At 43.8% G+C, this 19,815-nt stretch overlaps 1 protein-coding gene across 3 annotated transcripts in view; it reads right to left on the bottom strand.

Moving 5' to 3' along the window:
* Positions 1-19,815, bottom strand: part of RHOBTB2 (Rho related BTB domain containing 2) — a 222,118-nt gene that overhangs the window by 99,007 nt on the left and 103,296 nt on the right. Inside the window, exon 1 of one of the 3 annotated variants that reach the window (XM_069214059.1) lies at positions 8,060-8,346. The exons of the other annotated variants lie outside the window; for them this stretch is intronic. Coding sequence (XP_069070160.1) covers positions 8,060-8,070 — 11 coding nt within the window. The 5' untranslated portion in view covers positions 8,071-8,346. Of the gene's footprint in view, positions 1-8,059; positions 8,347-19,815 lie in introns of those variants that run through there. 3 annotated transcript variants of the gene reach the window in all.

Genomic DNA, 19,815 nt, shown 5'->3' with positions numbered 1-19,815 from the left:
AAGTCGGAGGAAGAGAAAAACAACAACACGTCACAGAGGGAGAAAGCGGAAAGCTGCAAGAGTGAGCTGAAGGGGCATGGAGTGGCTGTAAATGGATTAAAGAGGCCCGAGATGGTTTTAGGATTACGCTGCCTCAGTATCCTCTCCTTGCACACTTAAATGCAGCAGCTGCATGTTTCAGAGGATAGCTTATGGCACAAGCACATCTGTATTTACAAATTAAGCACTGACCTGTTTGGTCAAGAGCTCAGAACAAAATAAGACCCAATAAAGGTTCCCCAATGGCTCTGAACGCTGAAAATGTCACATTCTAAGCACTGTAAATTACCCTTTTCATCAGGAACAAGATTGAAGTTACCTTCAAAACACATAACATTTGCACCAGCAGGGCCGGCTCTAGGGTGCCGCCTTCAGGTGGGGATGCCGTGGTTGGAAGAATATTATGGTTTTAAACCACCTGCTGCGCCCTTGCCTTCAGCAATTTTCAGGCAACAATAAAAATGTCAAGATAACTTCAGTGATTAGTCTTCCTGGAGAGAGATCGGAGTTTTGTCTAGTGTAAGATTTGACTCATCATAGCGAAGAGTGTTAATATGCCTGCAGAACACAAACTGCATGAAATGTAAATACGTCAGTGGTTTACTCCTTTGGCCAGAGAGTTCCTTTTCGTAATTGCAGTTTAGAACAGTGGTTCCTAACCTGTGGTCCAGGGACCTCTGGGGGTCCGCAAAGCCTCCTCGGGGGTCCACGACTGCTTAGAAAATTCAATAATATTAACAGATTAGGCCCCAAGCTTTCAGTAATGACTTAGTGGGGGATCCCCGGATTCCAATAATGATTCAATGGGGGGTCCCCGGGTTCCAGTAATGATAAAATGGGGGTCCACTGAAGTCAAAAAGTTGGGAACCACTGGTTTAGAAGTTAAAATACTAATACAGAACATAGAGATATTACCTGTTGTTAAAGAGCTGCATGCAAACCGCAAGGTATAGATTAGAGTTTCATGATTTTTTCCCAGTCTTTCATTATCTTAATGCTGCAAAAAGGCTTCATGTGGGTAGAAAGCAATTCTTATTATTAAAGAGAACCCCCATTCACTGTGTCACATTATAAATTCTGAATTTGTGCTTCTACAGACCAAGCACTCTTAAACTATGCTGCCTGCCAGTATGGGTGACATGTTACTCCTACACTTTGTAGTTCTCTGTCTTAAGCAACAGTTCCTTTACAATGATTTACACATGTATGATTGATTGTCTCTGAGTAATGTGTGTGTGATGTAAAGTGCTCTGACACCCTACACTGGTATGAATGGTGCTATAAAACGAATTAAATGCATCTGAGAAAGAGTGGTTATGGAGACTTGAGGGGCACTGTTAAAGGGAGGTAGCGAGGGAATCTGTGGCAGAGTTAGTCAGTGGGGGGGCACCAACAAACACTGTCACACAGTGCACCGCTAGTGCTAAATCCAGCCCTGCGCGCCAGACACATGAGATTAGGGCACGGACATGTTCTAGCAAAACCTCCTCATTAGAAGAGGCGCGCAGACTCCCTATTCTACACCCTAACACCAACATTTTTAGTTGTTAAAAGAGACACACAAAAAAACGCCTTTATCTCAATAGCCCCAAACTGAGAGATCTGGGAAGTCCACAAACCCCATTTCACCAACAATTCTGAACAATTAAAAGTAAAGAAGCACCCGGTTGTTATCCCCAAACGTTCCCTATTTACAGAGGAGGCAAGAATATCCCCTCAACCAACATCCCCTAGTGTATAAAGGGGCTCATAAACACTCTCCTCAAATTGCTGTCATCACCCCAGTAACACAAGACACGAAAAGCGTTCTTCATTCTTCAACTCCCTATCATATAACCATTTTGAAGACGTCTTCCAACCCTATAAGGTCTGCCCGGGACATATTGTTTGGGGTCAAGGGCAAAACGTTTTCATGTTTATTTAGTCCTTGGGACAAGTAGGCCCAACCCCCTGCAGCACAAACCCTTTGGCTGCCAGTTCAGAGAAGAGAACTGTCTGCAGTTGAGGTAATATGTGGGTCCAAAAGTTAATAGTGCTCAAACTTGTATTTATGGTTCATTAATTAAAAGTCTTCAATATTAGGGTGAGCACCGTAAATAAATGTTTTAAGGTCACATTGCACTACTGGCAGTGGTTACAGTAAAAAAAGAAAAAAAGTGTACACACTTGTTTGAAAAGTTTAACAGTATGAGACTAACCAAGAGTGATTTCTTGCTTTAAAAATGCAATGTTCTGAAAAAAATGCAAGTAGGAAAAAAAAAGTTTTGCTTCTATGAAAGATGCTATTTCTTTGAAGTGTCATGTCGTAAAATGGGTTGATGCACGCTGGTATTTCCAAAAAATATTCCTAATGGAAAGACTGTGTAACCATTTTCAACAAGATTATAAGAAGCATAAATATAAACAAGCACTGGCAAAGACAACCAACCTGACATTTTTTTTTTGGTGAGTCTTTTGGTTTTGTCAATGCGTGCCTTGTTTTGAAATGGCTTTTGTAACACTTTATTGTTGTGGGGGCTGTGAGGCCCATACAATTGTAACAAACACTGGCAAAAAGAAAAAAAGGGTTTTGGTCTCAAAAAGCACACATTGCCACAAGTGGCGTAACAAAGGCCCCGCAACCCCCTTCCAGGGGGGCCCCTCGGCACAGCACCTGCCCTGAGTTAGTCTGGGAGGAGGGGCCCTCCATATTCTTTGCAGGGGGGCCATCTCCAGTTTCATTACTACACTGATTGCCACAGTGGTTCCTGGCACTGCACAAAACTACTTTGTGTGCCAATATGCTCCTTGTGGAAGAGCAGAATGCAATCGCTCACAGTAAAGCCAGCTAATAGATAGAGAAACAGATGTTTATTAAAAAACAAAGGCCCAAGTTTAAGGATGGCCTTGCGCCATCTAACGCCACATTAGCGTCATTTTTCTGACGTTAATCTGGCATTAGTTTGCCAAAAAAGTTGCACCATAACTACAAAGTGGCACCATGCATGCACTGACCATTTGTGCCACATTATGCATTTGCCATGCATAATGTATGCAAAGGAGTGTTCTGGCACAAGGAGGCCCGCAAAAAATGGTGCAATGAAGTCTACAAGATTTCATTGTGCCATTTTTGGTGTCATTTTTAGCACCTGCTTAAAGCAGGCGCTAAAACAACGCACCCTTTGGAATCAATAGGTATCCTTGCAATTTGCTCCACTAGTGTCAGAAGCTTTGACGCTAGTGGAGCAAAGCGCCATGATAGCATAAAAAGTTTAACACTATTGTACCTAATTCTGCCATGGTGCGCTGTATCTTAAATAGTAGTGTTAGGGAGGTGCAAGAAAAGTGGCGCTTTACGATGTGAAGCACCACTTTTCTTGAATCTGGGACAAAAGGTCTTTGTTAACGCCAGACCTAATTAGGGACCCAATTCTTAAAGAATGTCACTAAAGTACACCCCTGGTCTATGTCTTTGAATTAGTGGCTTTCATGAATTCAAAGGAACTTACAGAAGTAGACCAGGAAATCGTACTCCTAGAAAATATTTGTCAACTGTATTTTAGCACAAGCAAATATGTATGTGCAGGTCTGTTCATGTGAAAATCTATTGATCGTTTACAAGTTCACTTTCCCTCCAACCTCTTTTTTTTTTCTCCAAACCTGGAAGAACTTCTACGTCTGCCCTTGTCAGGAGTAAATTTCCAACCTTTTTCATTATGGGAAAAGATTAGAGAAGAGCTTGTGAAAATCCTTAAACATGCAAGTTAGTAGGTTTGCAGACTCAAAGGCATTCCAGCTCTGGAACTATTGCTTACTGCTTCCTCCAGCCCCAGTATGTAGCTCTGTGGGAAGGTGGCAAAATAAGGAAATTGCTATAGTAGGGGTTGAAATTGCAAGTATTCAAGCCCTACTATAGTAGTAGCCCTGACACAATCAGAGAGGCTATTATCAGAGCTCTTACATATTGAGATTGCTGCCATAATTTGTCGCCACACTACATGGCACCAAAGGGACAAGTAGATGTTTTTACAGGACAAGTAGATTTAAGAAGTAACCTGCCCCATGGACACGTTGATATTTTAATAAATCCCATACTCCTGAAGGTCTTTTCTTCACTTGCATATGTGCCTGTATTATTAATACAGATGCATAGGTCACCCCAACCTCTTCGCTCACAAACATTTCCTTATTTACTGCCTCTACTAACACTACTAATAGAGGCCAAACGCCCTCTTCCTTCGTGTGCCATTCTATATTGCCACTTTAAAGGAGGTTTCCCAGCTATAACTAAATCCCTGTTAAGGTGGTAGCCCAGAGGCATCTCATCTCCTCTTCAGCACTCCTACCTCTCTGTCCAATAATTGCCTTATTAACAGCGAGGCCACACACGGTCTTGACTCCCAGAAACAGGCCAGTTTCCAGGAATTTGTATCTGGATGGGCCATGAGTGCGTTCGGGTGGGCCAATGCGGGACCAAATTTTTGTCAATTCTAGATGTAACCTACAAGCCCTAAAAGTACATCATATCTTCTTACTAACAGGCTTATAGAGAATATAGATAGTTATTGGAGCGTAAGAGATGATGCCTATGCTCATCATTCTAAACTTCAAAATCTCCATCAGGTCAGACTTTAACGCAAGCACCTGGATACCAAGCAGCCGTTAATAGTAGTGCAAGCTTAAGGAGGCTCCTGTTACTACACCCAAGCCTTGCCATCTTCACACTCGGGCGACTGGCTATTTATTACTTGCAATTTTCCCAACACGTATTTCTTTGAGGTTGAGAGTGATTCGAGGCTCCAGGATCTGGATGTTCTTCGGCCTCCTGATGAGGTGCTTGTTGATTCCAGCATAGAGGGTGTTCATGTAGTCTAGTTTGCTGGTGATAAGAGTATGGGTGATGGTTTTCAGAGGGATGACTGGGAGCCATTTGAAAATCTTCCTTAGCATCTTCAGAGTGTGGAAGCATGTCAGTGATGGCGTTGACTTGAGCTGTGATGTCAAGTTTGCAGTCAATGGTGATCCCGAGGTTCTTGGAGTGGGTGGTGGGGGAGGGAAAAAAAGCCCTAGCTTTGTCACCCATCAGTCTTGTTGATGTTCGGATTCAGACATTTCGATTCCATTCATCATTCATCTGCAATTGTGATATATGTATATATACATTCTAGGCAGATTCAGCTAAGGGGAAAGAAGCACTGATAACGTTGTGAGGCTTGCAGTTTTAGAGACCCTGCTTGTAAATGGTGAATGTTTCTGCTTGTGTATCTCTTGTATGTGTGATCTACATATGCACACATGCAGTGTGATTAAGTGTGAGTGGTGTGTGTGTGTATGGCCTGTGGTGTATTTGTGTGTGACATGGCCATTCTGGTGTGGGTGTTTTTGTGTGCAACGTTCATTTGAGCCTCGTGTGAGGAGCTTGGGCATAAATAAGCTTGGGCCTAAACATGTTGTTATGCATATAGTAGGTATCTGGATGTGCTGTGGTCTGTGTTCATTAAACACCAGATGGGTTTACAATATTATATTGATAAAATTACACAATAACGTATTTGAGACAAGCAAACAGCATGTATTTTCTGAATGTGTATTAGATGCAGCTTTGGGTCCTGAAGGCTGAGGTAATCACAAACTGCAACTTCCTTGCAAGGATCATCACCTGTGTGATCTCTCACTGTAACAGCACGCCTATCACACCTAGTCCTATGAAGTGAAATGTAAAAAAAAAAACAGAGCTATTTACGAAATATGAATAGATGAAAGTTTGTCATAAAAATTGTATATATATTTGGTTTTGATATAGCTGTATAAAGTATATGCTATGATGTATATAGCAACTATCCATTTCTCTGAAATGAATATATATACACGTGTGTGTGCATATATATATATATATTTATATAAATATAAATATATCTGTAGAATGAATTAACTATTTAATTCTGAGGTAAATTTGGATAATTAGCATTAATGCCACTGTGTGTATAGCATGCCAGGTTGCATAACCTGTGATAGCCCTTTATTGAAGTGACTTTTGATCAGGCCAATTGTGAATGCATGCAAAGAGTAAGATCAATATAACCAGGGCCACTGAAGTTATGCGGCAAGTGAAGACTAAATTTATATGGCAGGGTTGACTAAATTATGAGCCAAGAAAAGACAAATTATACAGCAGAATATGGAACTTTTTGTGATAGTATTCCTTCATTAGTTTGTCTTTTTTTCAGTTTTTAGCACTGTCTTGGAACACACTGCACCTTGTTAGTTCTGATTTAACACACACATATAGCAATAAGCAACAGAAAGTTGACCACTCAACTGTTGCAATGGGCTTTGAACTGCACCCCAATACATGTTGGAGCATTTTTAGTAATGTATGATCCGTTTGATATGGAAACATTTTTTTAAAAAAATCTGCAGATTGTGCAGTAAATGATGAATTTGGCAAATGCTGAAAATCCATAATTATGAGGAAAACAACAAAGCCACAAAATTACATAATTTCAGTGGACTTGACTATAACCTGGGAATGTACTAGAACAAGATATCAGATTATGAAATGCTCATATTTGTCACCCCGCCCTACTGGTGAGAATAAATCCAACCCAGCACAATATTTTACTTGAGATAACACAGTTATTTACTGTACTAATGCATCTGGAAGAGAACAGACATAATTTAATACGCATTGTAACTACACACTAATAACAAGATTTAGAGTTTGACAGACTGGCTACTCCTTCACAAACGTGACCAATATTCCATACATTTTATACAATTGCACTTGTAATAAAGCAGGCGGGATATTAGTCACAGTTGTTTTGGAGCACCCCATCTGTTGAACTCTAAATCAGGCCCTTATTCTTAGGTAATGAGCAGACATTTATAATTCTATCATGGCTGCTCATCCAAGGAAGCATGCACTACTGCTATCTGAATAGTCTAATGCATGCACCATCCTACAGTATATTCCTGGGTGCTACATACCCAGACGAAAATACATAAACACTCTCAGAACTCCCACACACACCTATAACTGAGGTGCAGAAGTCTGCCCATAGCAGAGGCCCTGGGGCCACTGCACCTGCTGCATCTCTGACAGGTAAACCCTCACTTCTCCCCAGTCCCCCAACTCATACCACTCAACTACAGGTTGCCTCAGACATGAGATAGGCTTGCAACCTGGGTGTTTTTTCTACTTGTATGATGAGTATGAAATGTCTGAGAGACTATAACATTAGGGGAAATCACCTAATATCAGTATTTTTCCCCTTATGAGTACATACCTAAAACAGTACTTGTAAAATTAAATGCACTTTAAATGTGTTCTAGAGGTGCGCTCTTGACCCCTGTCTGATAAGTAAAGTTAAACATTATAACGTGCGGCCATCTCGACATGAAGTAAGTACTTATCGGGTGTTTTTTCCATGGTCTCTTCTGCCGTGACTTGGAAGGCCAAAGGTCCTGCTGGGATGGGGCGTGCACCCCCCCCTCCACCGCCCAGAACCGTGCCTGTCCAGAAACCTCAGCTTTTAACAAAGTGGTGAAATACGCACGGCCCTTCGCACAACCAAAACTCATCAATAACAAAAAAGCCAAAAGCATTTAACTTGTGCCCCAACATTTCCCCAAATTTCCAGAGGAGGTTGGGGGTATTCTCCCTGTAACTACAACCTTCCTGTAAATTAAAAAAAAAAGGGACAGACGCTCCCCCATCCCGCCGTCTTTGTTGATTCAAGAATACGCTATTAATAGAGGCCAGAAGCCCTCTACTGACCCAACCCCGATATTTTGATTTTAGTCAGCAGGTCTCCATCTCCTTATTAGCTCCCTAATACTAGCGAAGTCCAAAGCACCAATTTTTATTTACGCCGACCCCATATGCTTTTGTTTTACTAAAGGAGAAGCCCAACCGCACCCCTAATCTCGCCCTCTAGCATCCCCGACCCCCACCCTCTTCAAGCGCGCCCTCGCAGCCCCCTCGCCCCCCGGTTATACGTCAGTACGACAGCCCCGCTCCCCCCGCAGCCGCCGGTCTTACATCGCCGCCATGGCTCCTCAGGGGGACATCTCGCCGCCGAAGCCCCTGCTGCCTCGTCCGGTGCTGGGGGCCGGGGTCCCCCGCTCCCCGGGCCTGCGTGCTGCCGGGGGTCTCCCCTGCTGCCCTCTCAGGTGCCCGCGCTCGGGGCTGCGGCGGCGCTGCCTCCCCCGCTCTGCGGCTCCGGCTCCGAGGCTCCCTCTGCTGGGCGCGGACCGAGGTGAACCACCATCGGAGCCCGTCACCGAGGCCACCTCCTCGCCGGTCCAGGGCACTGCCGGGACCAAACCAGAGCTAATGTGCGCTCGAGGTGCCCTGGCCCAGACCCGGCCCCTTACACGTGCCTGCCAAGGAAGTGGCAGCACAAGCCAACGCGGAGAACCGAGACACGTTCTGCTATGACTGATTATTCAATCAGCAATGTGTAACAAGGTGGATTTCAGTGACAAAATGTTGCAGGTAATACTGAAGGTGAGGTGGTTTATATTTAACCCTCATTAAGGGTGAACCAGTGTTTTCTCATCCCTGTAAGAAGGGATCGGAATTACAAGTGATGCTAATTTTATAGCATCCAGTAATTATTGGGTACGATAAATAAACTCCGCACCCTCCGTTAAATTAAATCTGCCACAATATTTTGGGCTGGGGGCAGTGTGCGTGTTGAACACCTTTCACCATCGCTAGGTGGAATCTTGGAACAGGTACTGTTTATTACGCCTAGCGTAATCAGAACCCTAATCTACTGGATTTAACTGGGTGCGATACACATTGCAACGCCCTCAAGCACACAGTGTGCTTGAAATGGAAAAATAGAAGTACAGGTACTCTCCAATTAAAAGTATTACGTTTTTCTTGAGAAGTGCTGGTACTCTCCCTCGCAAAATAAAAAAAGTGCCGGTACTCAGTACCGGACAGTACCTGCCCATTTAAAGCACTGCCCCCCACACTCTTAATTAGGCCCAAGTGGTATCACATGAAATGGAAGATATCAACATACTGCCTCATTCTAACGGGATGAGCGTCACACACCCTTGCGCCGTTCCTAAATACAAGAAGCCTTTTGCTAAAAAGTCAGAAGTGGCTGAAGGTGTCACGAGTGACATGGAGGCAACCGCAGTTATGGTCCGATCCAATACGAGGCACTGAGAAACGGAGCCAGTGCACATGCAGCCATGGACATAGTGGCACTCCAAATGCATAGGGTGACCGGATGACTCCATGCCACCGGGACACCAGTTTCGGGCTTTCCTTTTACCAGTAATTACTTTCAGGGGTGGAAGTGTAATTGGCGCAATGGAATCAAACCAATAAACTTCCATCAGTACTGGAAAACGAATGTCCATGTGACGTGAAGTTATCTAGCACCTTATTACGTGCAGAACCAAGCCAGGGACCGAAAACAGTAGGGCAGGGAGATGGGGTGGGGTGAAAGGGGGGAGGGTAGAAGAGAGAGTGCAGATACAAAAACCAAGATAGTGCACTCTAAGGATTGGGCAGTTTAGGTGTACAACTATGCCAGTGAAAAAGGTAAACAGAATTCTTTCCGAACACATTTCAGTCCAATGCATTCTGGTAGCGTCCCTGAAAGTGAAAGAACAGTGCATGTGCCACAATAAGCAGTGCAAGCGAGAGCCAGGGCAAATGTCCATGTACATGCATTCGCTATGCCACGAGGACACACAAATGTTAGATGTTCCAATGCAGTCAAGATTTGGACCGTACCAGTACATGTTCAGAGCAAACACTGCAAAGCCAATAGGTCTCGCCCTTAGGACCTATTGGTTATGCCAATGGTCTTATCCATTCAGCAAAGCTCCCTCAATGCTATGCTGGGTGGCAAAAGAATGAAACAAGCATTTGCAATGCAATGGGTCTCTCTTGCGTTTGCTTGAGTAAGAGCTATTTGTGTTGTAAATTCTGAACTGGACATTTCTTGCCACATGAATTTAAAATAAAAGGAAAACAGAAGTTCGCTCGCAGTCAAAAGTATTATCGGCAAAATTGCAATTATCCATGTAAGAGGGTAGATCTGATGCAAAGCGCTCGACTACTGCCCAGCGAGATCGCGCTGCGTAGGAAATAAATAGAAAAGGTAGTCCAAAAGCCATATGGAAAACATGGAGCCTCTTATATTTTCAGTAGTTGGCTGGTGCGCTCCAGGAGGGCTAAACACCGGAAAAGGCATGACGTACGCATGCCTTCCACTAATGAAGGCAAGCAAATTTTAAAAGGCAAGTCCACAAACCAACCAAACTCATGGGCGTGCGGTGGGCGTGGTTACAAGCCCATAGAGAGATTACTGCAGGGACAGAGCGCTTTGCGCTCAACCCTAAAAGAGGCTTTTGAGGAAGTCTTCCATGTCATTTTGTTGGCATACACGCACCATGCATATGCACGCATTCTACACAATGCAGCCATTTTGTTTTTTTTCTGTTGAGTTACTGATCCTAGTTGGATCGGTAACCAAAAAGAAAAAACACAAGTACAAAAACATTTTGTTTTTCTTTTTTAAAGTAGGTGGTGTGAAGCAACGGTCAGTGAAAAATAGGGAGGAAGGGGCAAAAGCAACACTGGGGCACGGGTGGAGGGAAACACAACACAGGGGATATGGAGAGGAGGAAACACGGGCATGGGTTTTTAAAGTGGGTGGGGGAAACAACACAGGGGTGGAGATAGGGGAAGCAACACAAGCATGCTTTGGTGGTGGGATCTGATGGGCTAAAGACAGGAATGTGGTGCTGGGAGAAAGCACGGGGTGAGAAGGCAGCACAGAAGGACTGAGGGAGAAGCACACTGGCAAGAGAGATAACACAGAGCATGTGGATGAGGGCACATGAGGGAGATGGTGGGAAAATACATGCACTCTTGTAGAGTGCTTAAACAAAAAGAATAAAGTAGCACCTGAAAAAGCAAGCAGTTGTAGGGAGCAGTAATACATCCATGCTAAATGGTAGGGACAAACACAAGAAGAGGAAGGAAAGCCCATACAGCTAACTAACGAATAAGAAGCAAGCAAATGATAGTGACAATGAAGCTAACCAATGTTGGGCAATTGGTGGACTCTTAGCATACTATAAGACAGTCTTGCAAAGAACAGCCCATGCCTTGCCATAAGCGAGACCTAAAATGTAAGGCTGCAGCACCCTGGCTTTACATAGCAGCAGTTAGAAAAAGCAAGAGTAGACAGAAGATCCAATATTTCTAACTTAAGGGGTAGAGACTGGCACAGAGAGAGTGTGGAGGCCAAGTGTTATGGAGTTATTCAGCAAATGCAGCATGTACCATTGCACACACTGTGAGGTGCAGGTGTGTCTCTAGGAGCAAGTACTTGCGGGATATCAAGCTCTGAAACATGAGGGCATTTTTATGTGAAGAGGGAGAGCGTTCTATATTCTGCAAGTATTGCTGGAGAGGGAATCCCAGAGGCAATGTGTAAAGCATCTTCAGAACACACACAACACACGTAACCCAATAAATACACCACGAAGGAGACACACCAATTAGTTATATAAAAATAAACTGTATTGCATAAAACATCATTAGACCAAACACAACATGTACCAGTAATACCTTGCTCCACAATCTCTGAAGCTGGGTTCAGATAGGTAGTGTCTCACTCATTTGAAGAGCAAGAGCTGATACTAGGATGCCTTAACTGCTTTGGTTAAGTGTAATTTGAAGATGAAGCCTGGGTCGATGGTGATTCTGGATGTGTTTGAGCTGGCTATCTGCAGGGGGTAAACCCCCCCTAGGTTCTCATAAGATAGTCAAACTTGAATTGGGTTAAATTGAGTTGTTTGGAACAACTGGTAGGAAGAAGATATTTGGTCTTTTTGAAGTGTGCTTTTAGTAAGTGATTGACATCCAGTTTGGGATTAGCTCTAGGCAGCTTTTGAACCACTGAGTGTCGGGCTGAGGAGATTCTGAAGTAGAGTTTATGCTATTGGTGTGTTGCTGGACTGTGATACTGTGTTTGGTAACTAAGGATCCACGGTGTACCATGCAGAGATTGAACATGATGGGGACAGTAAAGACCCTTGGGCTACTCTGCAAAAGCTAAAATTGAAGATCCAACTCAGATGACCGCAACAGACCTTCCTAAAAGATTTTATTGCTCCCCAACATGTTCCCAAATTCTACTGTCCCATGAACAACGAGTACTGAGTTAACCTCCCTTGAAGTTTTTATCCAGTAGCCCAAACCATAATGATTTTACTACTGGCAGCCCATGGTCCTGGAGACACAGTAAAAACTCAACGGCAGCCAGCCACTTCCAAGAAACTAGCCACTGAAATTTGCCTGGCACCTCAAATATTAATCTTGAGGTTCTATTATCTGGGCGTGCCAAGAAAAGCCAACTCAGTAGCTCCAAAAAGTAATGGGAGCCAAGGGAATTAAAAAATCCCTAGTAGACTTTATGAGTGTTGACTACAACCCACCTCTAAATCCTGGCTACCACTCAAACTAAATCCTATTCCAGTTTAGTGTTCATTTACTAAACATTGTACCCAAAATTATGCAGCAGTTGCCAAACAGGCCTAACTTCTTTGGGCCCCCAGAAACATAGAGATTTTTGTGTCAGATCTTCATGTCAGAAAAAGTTTGTCGGTGATCATTTGAAGGCTTTTTGTTAACAACCTCTATCCTAATCACTGAAGAGTCCTTACAAAGTTTGTCCTAAAAGTTAGCGTTGCTCCTTGTAAACTAGGCAGTTTGCTACATTCACTGTAGTATGTAAATCTACAGAAGTACCTCAGCAACAGTTACTGCAAAGCAATTCTGATATCCTGCATTGTATTCCATTACATTTGCTTTGTTAAACTGTTAGTATCTAAAAACCCAAAGCCCTTTTCAACCTCTTGTTGTACATGAAAATGTATGTTACATTGATGCTGAGACTACAATCCACCTCTTCAGAGTGAGCCTTGACTGCTCTGTCCCAGCCACTACTGGACAGTCAAGGAAACTAATGAAGACTTGTAGGGAAGTGGCACTTTTTGACCTGCTCACCCCACTTTTTGACTGGTAATTGATGCAGTTTGTACTGAAAGTGCACTTGGTTCCTGATAACCAGGTCCCCAATGCCAGGTCGCTTTCCCTAAAACTGTGTAATATTTCCCCAATTGGCAATACCTTTGGCCTCTCTGTAAGTCAATAGTAAATGGTACCTCTGGTACCTAGGGCATGAGTACCAAAGAGGGTCCCCAAGAAATGTAGCATGTATTGTGCCACCCTTAGGGACCCTTCACCTAGCACTTGCAGGTTGCCATTGCAGACTGCGTGTCTTGGTGCAATTAAAAGTGAAAACACAACGTCTGTGTGCCATGTCCTCTAACGCTGCGTGCAACATACGTAAGTCACCCCTACAGCAAGCCTTACAGCCCTAAGGCGGGGTGTATTATATTACATCTGAGGACATATCTGCAAGTGCAGATATGTCGCTGCTATGTCTTTGTGGCTTCTTAGACATAGTGAGTGAAGAGGGAAGCCATTTTAAGTACTTGTGCTGACCACTGGTCACTACGAGTTCCCCAGCTACATGATGGCTTCAGTGAGAATAGGGATATTTGGTATCAAACAACTCATTAATAAACCCTCACTGATGCCAATGATGGGTTTATTAATACATGCACCCAGAGGGCACTTTACAGGTGCCCCCTGAAAACTTCTCAAATACGAGTGTGGGGACAAGATTCTGTCGCCCTAGGGTGAAAGCCTTTGCTCTTGGCATACCAGAAACAAAGCCTGTTCTGGGCAAAGTGTTCACACACCCCACCCAACAGGATGACCTGCGAATCAGCATTCCAAGGCAGGGGGCTTCAAAGCAGCCCACCGCCCTTGGTATGCAGATCTGGCTTCACTCAAAGGAGAGATGCCGACCCCGTGCCCCAGGGCCCATATGGCACCAGGACAGGCGAGGAATTTAGTATTCAGAAAGGTGTGTGGTCAGTTCTACCCCTGAAGTGAGCTGACTAATGTGGACACCACAGTTAGAAATCTGCCAGCTTGGGTGTGGCAGACGTAGAAACTCTGGGGCAGGGTTATGCCCACTATCCACATGAATTGGTCATATAGGGAGTGTAGTCACCCAGGGGTAAGTAGCCCATTGGCTACTATCCTACACTCCCCTAAACGCTCCTAAGTTCAGTATTTAGGGGAGCCCCTCGTGCCAGGAAATCAGATTCCTGCTGACCTACAGAGAAGGACACTCAAGAGCCGCAAAAACAAAGCCAGAGGAAGAAGCACCTGACTTGGCCCCAGCTCTGCCGGCCTGTCTGCTGTTCCTGATAATTTGCAGCAAAGTTGACTAATCGTGCTAGTTGCTGTGCCTGCCTGCCTTCAACAAACACCCAGGAACTCCAGTGGCGCAGCGTAGCTCCTTCCCTGCATCTTACAGGCACCCCAAGAGAAATCGAGAGGACTACGGACCATAAAAACCCGACTCCGGAAAGCACCACTACACCCGTGTCCATTAGCCCGAGTTGAAAGTGGCCAACTGTGCCAACGTGGTCCCCTAGTCCTCAAAAGACAAAGCCCACCTTGGACTTGCTCACTGTGGACTCACCGCTGCAGCCTCTGCCCGAAGGCCCCATCAACTGCGAGTGCTCCCGTGGAGGAAACCCGACACCGAAGGACATCTCTGCACCCGTAGCCCCTGGCCCAAGGACAAAAGGACCAAAGGTGTCTCTCCGTCCCGAGCATCTCACGACTTGGACCCACCTGTTGGTTCTCCACTACTGGACTCTGTCCAAACCTGCAGCCTCTTTTCATCTGGACCAATCCTCACCGACTAACATTGGGCACCCAACGGGCACAGAGCCGCACCAGTTCCACCCGGTGTGACCTGTTGGTGTGGTCCTGACCCTTGCCCAATACTTACCATAAGTTTAAGAGATTGGTCCCATAAGTTGTTGTACTAAACCTTAATGCAGTACTTGTTTTTCTCTCCACTGGATAACATTGCAGCTTTTGCAAAATGCATTAAGTGTTGACTTTTGAAACCTGAAAGTATTTTTGCTGCAAAACGTACTTACCTGATCATATTGATTCTGGTGTATAAACATATATAAAGATACTTGTTATTTTTGTAAATTGGTGTGGATCTCCTTCTTGAGTCGTGTGTCTCATTTAATGACTGTGTGTGTATTTGCAGATGTCTATCACTCCTCTCTGATAAGCCTAAGGCTGCTTGACCACACTGTCTCCTAAAAGTTCTACATGTTTGCTTCTACATGTTTGTTTTGGATATGCATATGTCCAATATGTCTTAATATGCGCTGTTACATTTTTAGTCCTGTTTGAACATCACCAAAGCCTTAGTTCCATTACACATTTACACTAATTTTAAATTAACTATAGTTTGCTTATTCTGTGTTATACACGGCGCATTTCTAATTAATCATACCAGCAAAAAACTGCCTGGATGTGCAGTCGACACAAGGAAGTGAGGATTATAGAAACTATTAGAGTCTTCTGTTAGTGTTAGCTGTGTCTCTGTTCCAAGGTCTTCTTGCATACCCACCCTCTACAATCACCCATCACACTATACTTATTGACAGTATTTCGTGGTCAATATTATGACTATGATATTCTTGTAGGAGGATATTATTGTCCACGATAGTCTGATATACAGCCCTGTAGGTAATGGATCTGAAGTCTTCTCAGATAAATATTTAAAGTGGCTCTTTTTAGCTCAATGCAGTACCACCATATAATATTTAATCTCCCATACAGGATCACACTCGCCCAAATGAGGCTTGAATTCAGCCTTCATCAAGATGTCACACTGACGGCAGCCTTCCTTGAGCTATGAGCCAGCTATAGAGATTTAGTACCAGGTATGCTGATGGCACTGCCATGGCCAGAGGTACTCATAAACGGGAAAACAAGAACAAGTCCTTGGGCTCAATTCCTAAACACCTCTATTGTAACAATAAAGGCAGGTCAGATTTGGCCACCCCATGACTACTTTTCTAACAAACCTGCATAAATCAACAAGTAATTTTATATGAAAACGAGATATCCTTTGCTAAATGCAAGTCTGCCCAAATAACATTGCCTCTTACATCTTTAAGCAACAACAGAGTTTCCATAGTAAGATGTTCCCAGTGGTGTAAGTGAGGGAAGTTATTCAAATAAAATTCTTCCTGTATAACTTGTGGGAGTTTGATCCACCCTGGACTTTCCAGTTACAAGTTCGAGTCACTCATTTGGTCCACATATGCCCTGCCCGTTTAGACTACAGTAGGAAATAGTTGCACCAAATGTGTCCCAAATCCATTGGGCAGACGTGCATTGATGTAAATAATGAATGGTTAGAATTGTAGAGTGCACAGCTACTCAAGGAGTGCTCCAGTGCTCGAATAGATTGAGTAAAAGATGGCAAACCGACATACTTAGTGTAGATGAAAGAAAAAGTTTTTTTGAGCTTTTCGAAATTTGAATTCATCCTGGGTGTCCCGGAGCTTGAAAGGAAGACTATTCCAAGCTTGCGTGATGAGGTAAGCAAAGGAGGTGCCACCTTTCATACAGCACTTAAATCGAGGGACAACACTCAGTAATGAAAGGGAATAATGCTCAATCTGGGGTCAGATTAATTAAGTTCACGCAGTACGCACGACAGAAGGTAGCCAGCCAACTCACTGTAAATTCCAACTTTACGACATATCTTTGTGTCTAACATATTCTGTGCCAACAGTAGGCTAGCGGTGGGAGCAGTGCTTAATTTGTAAATAAAAATGTGCCGGTGCCCAAAGCCCTGCTGCATTTAAATGTGCGAGTACAGAATACAGAGGCACCATAATCCTGAAGCCATATTGGGCCTCTTCAATCCATTTAAAGCCCCTTCAGCTCACTCTTGCAGCTTTCTGATTTCTCCCATTGTGATGCTTTTTCGTTTTTCTCTTCCTCCGTCTTTCCCATATGTGTCTTTTGCTCGCAGCAAATACTTGAGGCATAGGAATAGGCCCCGGCCCTCAAAAATAAGTGCCGGTGCTCAGCACCAAAAACAATAAGCACAAATTAAGCACTGGGTAGGAGAAGGGTAGATGCTAAAGGAAGTTATGTTATAAAAGCTAGATAGTGAAAAAGGGCTTCGTTATCCTTTGTTCTTTTATGATTGGATGTTTTAACTTTTGATTTTTGTATTTATCTTACAAATAAACTTTAAATGAAATAATGAACTGTTATATGTGAAGAGCTGAGCTACTATGAAGAAAAATCAGTATTTGGGGAAGGGTGGTGATTTAGCAACATTGTAAACTCACTGAAGCTCCTTCCATATTTGCAACATATGTCTCCCCTGCCTCAGCTTTGCTTACTGTTGAACTTCAATGTTTGACATTGTTCAGCATTCCACCCATCACTTTTTCTTTTTGGCTACTATTGAACTTGGCCCTCTCTATATGGTCACTCCAAAACATTTTGCCTTCACCTGTCCTGTTTTCTGAACCTATTTTTCTTTGCTTTTAGGATTCTGCACACTTTACCATGGCTAACCAGTGCTAAAGTGCTTGTGCTCTCCCCCTAAAACATATTACAATTGGCTGACACCTGATTGCTGCATTTAATTCACTTCTAAGTCCCCTGTATATGGTACCACAGGTATCCAGGGCCTGTAATTGAAATGCTGCTAGTGGTCAGCAGCACTCAATGTGGCATCTACTAAGAGTATCCTTTTCAAATATGTCTCCGGACTGCCATTACAGCCTGTAGGGCACGTTTAAACTGCCAGTTCGTCCTGGCAAAATAAACCGTTTGCCAGGCCTAAAACGTCTTTTTTAATACATATAAGCCATCACTAAATTAAGCCATAAACACCCATAGAGCAGGGTGCGTTGTATTTAAAAAGTAGGACATGTGCTTTTAAGTTTAACATGTCCTGCCAGCAGTACTTCATTTGTAAAAAAAAAAAATAAGAGCCAGGGCTCTCGTCAGGAGGCCACTGCAGCTGCATCACACATTGCCCCTGCCACGCTGCCAGTGACAGCAACAGCACAACTACTAACCATCACACTCCTACAAGTGCGACAATATGAACTATTCCAGACCCACCCCACAGCTATAGATATGGTTTGGACAGCAGGTAATAATTATTAATTCAATATAAGGTAAAAATGACTTACTGTTGTTGGTGTCATTTTTAAAATAAACAGACAGTGCCACCTTTTGGCAGACTCTCACAATCAAAGGTGTTGACAATTAAGCACCCGTGCTAAGTACTGGAAACCACCATCTTAAATTAAGCACTGTATGGTAGTGAAAAACTCCTTAATTCATTTTTCACTACTGTAAGGCCCAACCTTTCCCATAGGATAACTTGGGTTACATTATTGCATTTATTAAGTGCTAACGTTGTTTTGGGAGCAGGTAGAAATGGCATGCTTTGATTCAAATGAATTGTAATTTAAAATCATTTTTAATGGGAAAATAGAATTTTTAATTACAGTTTTGAAAATGTCATTTTTAGAAAGTTGGCATGTTCCTGTCCTAACTTTCTGAGACCTTCTACGAGTATCCAGCTGTCGGAGCCTGCTAATTTCCCCCCCATCAGGAATGCTTATTTTGCCCAGGCAGTGAAGAATAGGACTTCGGTGTAGATGGGAGGAGGTCATCCTGCCAGGATGGGAGGGGCAGATCTGTTTCCTGCACCATTTACATGTCAAAGGAGTGGAGAGCTGTTCAAGGGGCTGCCCACAGCACACTCACAAAGGAACTTCAGCCTACTATAAACCCAGACCGCTTGGAGCCTGGGCAGGGGAAGAAAGGGGAAGGAAGGAACACTCACTCCAGAACCTGATGTGGGTGTGGATTAGACATTTCCCCACTTCAAAAAGTGGTACCAGGTATACCACCCTTGACCTAGACCTCCTGAGTCACTCATCAGCACACTCCTAGACCTTCAGACGTTATAGAAGAAGGACTTCCTTGTTCCCCATAGGACTGCCCTGCTGCTTGAGGCTTGTCTTGTTCCCAAAATGACTGCCCTGCTGTCTGAGGCCTCCCTGGCTTTCTGCGAAGGAAGACTGGTTCGCCTTCTTTTATCCCAGGCTACTAGAGTGACTCCAAGGGTCAGTTGGCTAACCTCCTGTTCTGAGCTAGTGGGACTCCCTGCAACTGCCCAGCTGACCTGCTGCAACTAACCCTGCCCCGACCTACGACTAGACCTGGGAGGGCCCTGCTGGCCTCTGCTGGATCGAGTTCCTGATCCCCAGGAGGTGCCTCTCTGGGTCATGGACCCTTGGCTGGCATTAGTTGAGCTCTTCCTGATAAATCTTGAAGGTTGTGAACCTTGCGTGCAAGACTTTGAGAAGGTAGCTTTTTCAGCTGGACTAACCTGGTCCCTGAATCTGGCTCTCACTCCATTGCGGCCAGACTGAACTTGTGACTTTGTCTCGGTCTAGCGTGACCAGATACCCACAGTTAGCCCTTTGTGCTTCCTGATGCTATTTTCACTTAAACCTTTACAATTGTACAGCTCCAGTTCCACTGATTGATTTTTGTCATTTTGGTCTCATTTTATTTATTACATTTTACTCTATTTTCCTATATTGGTGTGGGATATCTCTTGTGTTGAGTTTTCACTTTATTTCAGTTTGAGTGCTGCATAACTACTTTACATAGTGCTTCTAAGTTAAGCCTGACTGCTTTTGTGCTAAGCTACCGGGGTTAAGCACAAGTTAATTTAGGGACTTTTGTGGTTCTCCCTGACAAGGATTGCGGTTATTGCGTGAGAAGGTTTTTTACTGCCCTCAACCAAT

Source organism: Pleurodeles waltl, chromosome 11 (assembly GCF_031143425.1).
Source record: "Pleurodeles waltl isolate 20211129_DDA chromosome 11, aPleWal1.hap1.20221129, whole genome shotgun sequence".
In the NCBI taxonomy this organism is placed as follows: Eukaryota; Metazoa; Chordata; class Amphibia; order Caudata; family Salamandridae; genus Pleurodeles; species Pleurodeles waltl.
Note: the sequence above shows the minus strand (reverse complement) of the source record. Positions and strands in the feature narration are given on the sequence as shown.